The sequence below is a fragment of the Arachis duranensis genome, chromosome 2 (genome assembly GCF_000817695.3).
Source record: "Arachis duranensis cultivar V14167 chromosome 2, aradu.V14167.gnm2.J7QH, whole genome shotgun sequence".
Classification (NCBI taxonomy): domain Eukaryota; kingdom Viridiplantae; phylum Streptophyta; class Magnoliopsida; order Fabales; family Fabaceae; genus Arachis; species Arachis duranensis.
This window is the reverse complement of record NC_029773.3, coordinates 2,754,049-2,763,895: the sequence shown is the minus strand read 5'-3', so window position 1 is coordinate 2,763,895 and position 9,847 is coordinate 2,754,049. Positions and strand designations below refer to the sequence as shown.

The following is a 9,847-nucleotide window of genomic DNA, read 5'->3' as shown; positions in this document are numbered from 1 at the left end:
TGTGGATTTAAACTTCAAGTTTAGTCTGATTGATAGTTTACAGCTGAGAAATTCCAAAAAGAGGACAGTACTTATGCTAAATTTTGATTATTTAAGTTTTACAGCTGAGATATTTTTTCCCACGTTAAATTTTGGTGCTGTATTTTTGTGCCTTCTCTTTAATTTTGTGCTGCTATTAAGTATTGCCATAGTGTGCCCATGTAATGCCTTAGAGTGAAAAAAATGATTGTACAATCTGGACCATAAATATATAACATTATCACAAGAAGGAATCTTTTATGATCAAACAGAATAATTTTTGTTGATTCAACAAAAGGGAAGAATCACACGTGCTATTGCCATGCATTATTAAGAAAAAGTTTTAACTGTGCAACATAATTTTCACAAAGACAACAATTCCATTGGTCACACGAAGTGCTAGTCCTGCTGCATAGTCAATCAAGAGTTAGGATTAAAAATAAAATGCAATTGTGTTGAATTGTCAAAGTCCAAAATAAGCTATAACCAGCGATCAAGGAAATAAATTCCTAGCAAACCTAACAATTCAAATCTAAATGAAATAAAAACATTATAAATATTTCTTTTATAAATTTACAAGAACTAAGATAAATAAATTACATATTATTTTTAATAATGACATAAATTGGATTGACATAGTTGGATCTTACCTGTGATATATGAAGCATATAGCACGAGGAACTCAACAAATAGTAAGTACTTATTGTAAATAACTACCCTTGGATAATAAAAGCTCATGTATTCGGCTATATGTCTCCTTAGATTCCCGTATACTCGGCTAAGAAGTCGGCCAGGTATTGTGACTTTATTGCTGTGCGAGTTTCGTATTTCAAGTCGAATTCGGACAGCTCCATAGCCCATTGTAGCATCCAAAGGTTACCTGAAAGGCTGAAACTAGATTACCTTTGGACTTGAACGTAAGGTCCAGACTCCGTTTAGGGCTATGTCCGACGTCTACATATATCTGGGTGCCACCGTCCAAGTTCCTCTTGAGGAGGTGCGGGGTGGTACTTGCAAGGGACTCCGATGCTTAAGTTAGCAAGAGTTTAAGCAAGTTTTTAGTAAGTTGGCCCTTGCGAACAGCTTGATGCACTATCTCCCTTCAACCCTTTGAACGAAATGCGGCAAAAGGAAAGAAAATCCATGGACCGACCCCATCGTCTCCACCCCGTAGGAACTACGAGATCACCCCAAGGAAAGATCGTTTGGCCATGCGGGTTCTCCATAATAATTATGACCCATTCCTTTAGCCAATTTCGCTCTTAATACAGGATCATTCAAGTCAGGTTTTTTTGTTATTGGGATAGGTGAATTCTTATTGATCCATCCTCCGAAAGAACCGGACATGATAATTTTGCATCATCCGGCTCATTGAGTTCGAAAAATACCTAAGGATATCAGAGTATTTATAAATATAGATGTAAAGTCAATAGCCACCTTTTAGAGTAGCTCCACTTTTGATGGTGGATAACCGTTCTCTTTTGTTAGAAAGGTTGTTAAAATCTCCCTTCTAGATTAATAGGAGATATATTAGGAGTTAATTACTTATTTAGATAAGTAGGACTGAACTAATGTCGTGTCCGACCTCTATTTGGTTGGGCAGGTGTTGCTTGGATCTCATCATTAGATAAGACTTTATTCAACCAACTTGGGTTGGTCGAGTGGTCAGCTCACTCGTCCGCTTAAGCAAGTGTCAGGTGTTCGAATCCTGTCTTGTGCATGCAGCAACCCATTGGCCAGCGGCAAACCCTTAAATAGAGCTCCAATTCGCGACAAATTAGTCCTTGGCCTGTCGGGTTGAGGGATACCATGGGCAACCAAGAAAAAAAAGATAACACTTTATTCATTTTGGTTCTGGCTAAATTTTGGGGCCACATTATGAACAAATTCATAATTCATAGCATGATTATTAATCGTGTAGCAAATGAGTCATTAAATTAATATTTGTGGTAAACCATAATTTCACTAATATTAATAAAACTAAGTTGGTAATCAACTTAGATAGCTAACTGAATTAGTGTCACATTAGTTTAATCAATTAAACCATATAATATTACCAATATATAATTTGGTTTTAATCTAGCACTAATAAGCAACAATACTCACAAGTTACAATGTCCCAAAATCATTGTATTTCTCAACCTTAGGTAAATCCTATTATTATTAGTCCAATCAAAATCAAATACAAATAAATAACTAAAAATGACTTAGCAAAATTGTAGAGAGAAAATGAAGCATAAGACAAATTTCAGCAGCAAATACTTTTCTTCTAACAAAAGCTACTTTCATGAACACATAATTCTCTGGAAACCATATATTTACATGAGATTTCCACCATCTAGTGAGTTCCTAGCATATACAATTCTAAGAATTAGTTCTTTGGGTCAATATAGTAATCATGAATAACAAGTGACATCGTGTCGACCTGGCTCATTAACTAGATTACAATAGCTAATGAACCATGAATCGACACGATATCCTATACCAAATGAGTGGAGATATCATTTTGCTACTCAAATTGATCCTCTTTCCATCTTCATCATGTTGCATACATCATGCATCCAAATTTTCCAGCTTTATAAAGCTCTAACTTGAGACTTGAAATGTTGACACACTCACCCCAAACCATAGTAATCTAAATCTTCACTTGAAATGCTTTCAGCCATCTATTCATATAGTCTTTTAATCCAAATCCCCTGCTAGGCTTAAGAATTTGTTTGAACAAAGCCATTTTCGGAACATTCCAATGCTCCACATGCCTGAATTCATTCATTTTTCAAGCATTTTATTAGTTGCCATGATGATAATACATCAATTCTAGAGAGGTTTAATTACTCTGTTGATCCTTATAGTTTCACCAAATTTTCAATTAAGTCTCTATACTTTTTTTCTTTTCAATTGGATCCTTACATTACTTTTAATTTTGTAATCAAGCCCTTTTCATATCAAAAACATTAACATTAACAAAATATTTTTTCTAAAATACATACGGTCAAAAATCTAATTAGGTTTTTAATTATGAATACCTTCAATTTGCAAAGAAATATTCAGTTAACTCTAATATTTTTTACGCTAGAAAGGACTTAATTATAAAATTAAAAGCAATGTAGGAATCCAGTTGAAAGGAAAAAAAGCATAGGAACCTAATTACAAATTTCGTAAAACTATAGAGACCAACAGAATAATTAAACCTTCTAGAGATGTAGAATCATGGATATACATTATTAAAGTATAAAATTTTTCTCACCTACATACTTTTCCTGATTGTGGATCAAAATAATATTCTGTGTATCCAGTTGCTGCAACATATTATCAACATGATCAAATTGAATTTATTATAATAAATATTCGTGCTGCATGAATACAACAAAGCCTTATCCCACCAGACAGAGTCGTTTGGCTATATATTCACAGACAGATCTTTCTTGACAAAGAATTAATTGTTAATTATTTTATTAGAAATTTTATATTACTCATGTTTATCAAAAGTTAAAACCAAGAAACTAGCAATGAAATGAATGAATGATGACTAAAATATGAAATAAGTTTACTCTGAAAAACAGATAAAGCAATGCACAATTGTATTCATTTATTTTCAAGTAATAAGAGACCTACTAGGAAAAAATTTCCTTAATTATATATGATCTTCAATGGCTCAACCAATGCATAGAAATGAAAAAGGTTTGAAATGCAACAGAAGAGTTAATCGCATAGTCTCTTAAAAAATCTTCTTAATCATCATCCAAAATAACCAATTCTTTCTGTAAGGCGATGTTTAAGCGAATCTATTAGGAAGATAAATCGTTTTTTTCGTACCAGAAAGTATTGGCCTCCAAGGAAATGACAAGACACAACTAAATCTCCAGTGGCCTATTCCTTTATCCTGTCATAAAAACCATATAACAAAGATGAAGTTTTTTTCAGTATTCAAGTTTCTAACTCCAAATGTGTAGAATGTGATGAGGCACTATGAAATATGTTAAAAAGTTTGAAGTTTGTGTTCACCTCAAAATCTTCCCATTTCATGAGCTTCATATTTGACTTCTCCAAAAGGGATCCAAAGTTAGTGCAGTTCCTTTTGAAACGCTGAAGCCCTTTAAAGGATCCTGCTGGATCCGCGAATTCGCAGTCGTCTTCATAAGCATTTAATGTGAGATCACCTGAGAGGTTTGGAAGAAGGTTAGAGAAACATATAAACATAATCAAATTACTAGCTGGAAGAGTACCAACTGATATTAGCTCGACTATAATTTTAGCCTATATGATCTTAAAAATTGCTGATTGCATCACGCAATGCGCCTGTTAGAGATACAATAACCGTTCATATATCTTCTCCTATCAGCTTAACATGATATGTTATCAGAGCTTCTATAAACTAAAAGTTTAGAATTCGAACTTTGTTGAAAAAGTCTATGCAAAAGACTCAAATTTATCGAAACAATGGCGACAACCATAATCACAATAACCACAACTACAACCGGAATTTAAAACCCTAAGATCTTGTTATTTCAATAGTGTATTGTATATGAAGGCATTACCATATGACTAATGTAGAATTATAAAAATCACATTTTGACAGTCAAAACTGTACTAATTTCAAACCATACACACATAATATATATAGAAAAAATTGGGATTAACATAAGAAAAGAAGGAAATAATGGTGGGTATGGTTTCAGTTTCACCTGTGACAAAATAGGACCTTTGAAAATCTTGTTTGATAGTATCCACAACAGCATCACGATCAATGGATTCAAGAAGCCTCTGAGGAGCTTTCTCATTAGAAGATGGCTTCAAAGCAGAAGCAGCAATGCCAAGAAGCTCAGAACCATACCATGCTACCTTTAACAATCCATTGTTATTATTACTGTTATTGTTCTGTGGTTGTTGAGACTCTTCTTGTTGATTATGTCCTGTTCCATTGCATTGAATTCTTCTTAATTTACAGATTCTATGGCTGTGGTGTTGTTTTGGTAGAAAGATCAAAGAATTGTTTTGGTGAGTAGTGTTGAATTTGATTGAAGGAAAAGAAGCTATGGTTGCTAATGCCATTAGGAGTTAAGAGTGCAAAATATGAAAGAAGAAGCTCCTAGTTTAAATATCTTTAAGGTATCAATAAATAACAGCCACACAATAATAATGCTAAAAGCAAAAACTTTTTTTCCCTTTTTTTTAATGAGAAGTCAATATTCATATGCACAATTGTCACACATAAAACAAACAATAATAAATATAGTAGCTTCGAAGTTGATATGTTTCTTATTTTTTATCAAACATAGTTTTTTTTTTCTGGATTTTAACTAGGATAACAATTAGAAATTTTTTATTATTTGATATTATGTTCTGGACACTTTTAATTGTAAAAGAAGTATTTCATAAAAATCTAAAGATATAAATAAATTATATTACAAAATTTTATTCATATTTTATCCAACTATGACTCACTTTTTATTTTTTATTTTTGGATAAACTTATGATATAATATCATCACAGATAGACATGGATACCATGTATATCGCGCTTAGGAGATACCGTGAAAAAAAAAAACACACACACACACAGGGTAACAACTAACTAACTTTTGATCCAAACTTAAAAATATACAGTAAATATATTTACAAAAGATACCAAAAGTATTGAACTTGTAATCTGTTATGCCATTTCATAAATTATGCATTGAACTTTGAAACATTTTACAGTAAATATAGATAAACTATACTGTCAACACATTGCTGACTCAAAAAATAACAACTGTGTCCCAGGCTATGCTTTTGCAACCCCAAATAAGACACCACTCTCCAGCACCCTCTCTCTCCTTTTTTTTCTCTATTAGAAATTAGAACCAACTAAAATTACAAAGGAAACAACACAACATTGCTTTCACCAATCCATGAAGATACTTTCAAGTTCCAAACTAATATATCTTTCCCTTCTCAAAAATTACACAGAAAAAAATGATGCCTCTGAGCTGCAAAAGCTGTGCAATTCGCCGGTGCTGAAGCCAGCAATCAAGTCAAACTAAAAGGAAAACTTATGATAAACTAATATTCTGCTGCTTTTAAGTATTGTCATTGAACCTGTTATGTTATTATTGAGCTGAATCAGCATATCATCTCAATCGCGGACGGAAGAACACAAATCTTCTTTGGAAGGAACCCTAAATGCTCGCCGTCAGATTGAATATATACTCCACCTCTGCCTGAAATGTCCTCCACCTCAATAGAATTTACACTACCAAACACAAAGAAAACACCGAATTAGTACAAGCTCAACTGTAAGCAAACCTAAAAGAAATTAAAAGAGCTAACAAAAGAACTAGCTTCTATTGAATCGAAATGGTTATATATTTTATGCGAAGGAGTATACACGGTGCTGTTTGGTCCGTGTAGCCAAACCAAACCCCACCTAGTGGGAGAAGGCTTAGCTGATATTAAGAAATCCAAATCAAAACAAAGGCATAACAATCATCTTCTTAGCAACATTCACCAACATCCACAATAATAACAAGATATTCAAAGTCAAACTTCTGATGACTGTAAGATCAACTAAGTCGAAAATTCCAGCATACGGAAGGATAAAAATTCTGCCTTCCTTGCGTCTCTATAACTGGGATGCTTTCGATTCAAGGCATAAGTACTAAAATAATAATGATATACACATTCATGAGTCATAAACCAAGACAATCTTCACCAAAGAGCTTATACCTTCTTGAAGAAACATTCTTCACCTTCAGGTGTGTCCCACTGTAAATCTTATGTAAGTTTAGGATAAAATCGTACCACTTGAAGTGCTGAAGAATCACAACCTGCAGAATTTACATGAGAAAAATATATTAACAGGAGTTAAAGAAAGGATTTTAACCAGCATAATAAGGGTGCCTACCGATAAATTTCCACTGCGAGGATCAGCATTGGGAGTAATTTTCATACCGCCACCAAAGAATTTTGCATTTCCAACACAAAGGGCCGTCACTTGGGGACAAAACTCCCACTCACCTTCATTGACCTGCACTTTATTGAATCATAAAACTTGCACATCTTGGGCCTCATATGCACAAGCTACGTTTGATAGCTGTGCTAGGACATGTATACAGAGACAAAAAGACAAAAAAAATTTGTATTTTGGGACACACTATCATATATTTGTCTCCAATTCCAAACACGTTTGTATGTTTATCTTTGTATACAAAAAGCCGAGGGATGAAAAACCAAGTTGTACTGACCTTGATCCTGAAATCCTGATTATAATGACTCATGAAGGCTTGCAATGCACCAATGACATAACACAAGTTGCCGAATTTCTTGTACTTAGAAGCGTAAAATCCTGCCTTTGCACTCCTGCATAAATTTTGTCATGAATCGATTTAGATATGATGTCCGTGACAGAATGCTCAACCTTAAACTCCCAATTTAACCTTACAAATGAATGTCAGCAACGTTTATGAAGTAATTCTGATCGCCGGTGGGTCCAGTGATAACACCAACATCTACCCTTGATCTCATCCCTAAGAAAGACTCAAACATGTCACGAGTGGAAAACTTAAAAATAGATATGGCAACAAATATTGTGCAGCAATCATAGACAAGCTCGATATGAAGGTAAAGAAACCGCAAGAAAAGAGGTTGAACCTTTAGCAACACGTTCAACAGCAGCATAAGGATCATTGCTCCTGAGAAGAAAAAAAGGCAGAGTAGATGTTTCTATTCACTTCCTTGTTCTTGAGCAAATGAAGTACATTAGAAACAAAAGGAGAATCATGAATTCATGATAAACAGGAACTAACCATCCAAATGTTCTTGCAAAATCAGAACCAGTTCCCAAGGGTATCACCTACAAAAGGACAGAACATGGTTATATTCTTAACATGCCCCATATACAATCTTCTTAGAGATAACCGAATCAAACACCGCATGATTGAGTTAAAATGAGAATACTACATGTCCTTATGGAAATTAACTCACCCCAAGAGCAGTTGCCTTTAAGTTCTCTTTATTGTTACTAGCAACAGGTTTTCCATCGCAAAAGAAACCATTAACAACCTGCTTATAACATACTGTGATGCGTGAGGAATATTGTCTCTTAACAAAATATCTTAGTTGAACAATTAATCAAGAATGTTGAAATCATGGAAATCAGTGCGCCTAAAATAAACTAATTGCTACCAAATCACCAAAAGCTTTTACAAATACAAGCTCAAGGCGAGCTTGATCGAACACATTCTCATCTCACGGATAGAAGTTTTTCAATGACATCAAGTGTTAAACTAAAGTATGTAGTAATATAGATGGCAAGAAATCCCTCTAAATATATCATCAACCAAATCCTATGAAGTATGGACACACCAACTAAGCAAGATGTCTATGAATCCAACAAATGTCAATGTTTGACAGTTAAAAGACACTTCTATGACACCGCCATAGCCAATTACTTCTGCTTTTACTAATTCAAACACAGATTGGATATTAGTATAAATTTTTCAAACGAAACTAGCAGCTACAAGTATTGATACAAATGACATATACTAAAAATGTTTCAAAAATAATTGGGTGAGTTTAGATATTAGTGATTAGTGATTATTAGTATTATGGCATTTTTGAATGCTTGAATATCATATAAATCTTGAACATATATGTTAGTATATCATGTCTCCTTTGTCTATCTGTATATCGTCCGTTTTCATAGTCCGATAGTGTAATCAATTATATAAACTTAGACAGAAAAATAATGGGCGAAAAACGCAGTGTGCACCTCATAAATAGTTCCATCACCTCCAACAGCAATGACTGCTTCTGCTCCTTCCCTTATAGCCTAAATGGCAAGAATAACAGCTTAATAACTCAGAAGAACCAACATAAATAAAATAAAATTCACAATTGATTTCAGCTCATCAATAACCAACCTCTCTTGTTATGTCAATGGCATGACGAGGACCCGTAGTAAATGACTCACAAATCTATCAAGGACAAAAACAAAATGAAGAATCAAAAACTGTTAATCTCTAGTATTGTGAAATTGCAAACAAACACAAGCAACAGACTTTGCGGATTCAAAACTAAAAACAAAAAATAGACTGATGACAAAGTTGATAGTGTACTCACATTGTAATCATTACCAAGGCGAGACCTTAGAAATGGAAGCAACTTCTTCCAATCTTTACCAGTGCGACCATTAGCACCTGCATGCAAATCAAAGTGCAAGTTTTATAACAAATAAATAAAAAAAACTGAACTTTTCCCTCAAATAAATCGTGGTAAAGTTCCAATTCCAACACCCCATCATTCATTTGAGCTCAAAAACAAAGGAGAAATATACATTATATATATAGTTTCCTGTCGCACATGCAACCCAAGTATCATGGTTCCAAAATTTCAAAAATTTGAACTTTCAACAAAGTAAATAATGGGCAAGCTCCAATTACAACATCTCATCAGTTATTTGAGCTAAAAATAAGTAAAAATCACATTTTTTTTCCTCTTGGGAATTTTCTCAGAAACAAAGCAGTAAGTGAAGAAGTGAAGAACCAACAAACCTTGAGGATTGACAACGAAAACAAGGTCCCTGTGGCGAGGAGAGGATACAAAATTAAGAGCAGTTTGAAGATCTTGTTCCACGGGTTCCACGGATTTAAGCTCGGATCTGAGAACAGGGGTGGGTGAAGCACTTGCAGCAGCCATTGAAGTTCCTCTTCCCAATGCCACAAAGTAGAAATTCTGATGATGATAATAATAATTATGATTGGGGGAAATGAAACTGTGGCACGTCATCATTTTCATGAACAAAGAGAGTGTAAGAAAGAATCAAAGTTCAATTTTTTGTACACTACTTCTGT

General features: G+C 33.9%; 2 protein-coding genes across 2 annotated transcripts; both read right to left on the bottom strand.

Moving 5' to 3' along the window:
• Nucleotides 1-2,264: 2,264 nt before the first annotated feature.
• LOC107472774 (uncharacterized) lies at nucleotides 2,265-4,870 on the bottom strand (the record flags this gene model as incomplete). Its single annotated transcript, XM_016092305.3, is given in 5 exon segments — nucleotides 2,265-2,777; nucleotides 3,266-3,317; nucleotides 3,835-3,901; nucleotides 4,024-4,178; nucleotides 4,704-4,870. Coding segments are annotated over 5 exon segments (565 nt in total), but the record flags the coding sequence as incomplete, so codon positions are not given.
• A 776-nt stretch (nucleotides 4,871-5,646) lies between these two features.
• LOC107472773 (sphingoid long-chain bases kinase 2, mitochondrial) lies at nucleotides 5,647-9,847 on the bottom strand. The gene is made up of 12 exons (XM_016092304.3): nucleotides 9,548-9,847; nucleotides 9,117-9,193; nucleotides 8,918-8,971; nucleotides 8,767-8,826; nucleotides 7,980-8,057; nucleotides 7,802-7,848; nucleotides 7,647-7,687; nucleotides 7,438-7,522; nucleotides 7,241-7,355; nucleotides 6,901-7,023; nucleotides 6,723-6,823; nucleotides 5,647-6,249 (listed from the first exon to the last, which is right to left on the bottom strand). The coding sequence occupies exons 1-12, from the start codon at nucleotides 9,789-9,791 to the stop codon at nucleotides 6,120-6,122; spliced, it is 1,155 nt and encodes a 384-aa protein (XP_015947790.1). The 5' UTR covers nucleotides 9,792-9,847; the 3' UTR covers nucleotides 5,647-6,119.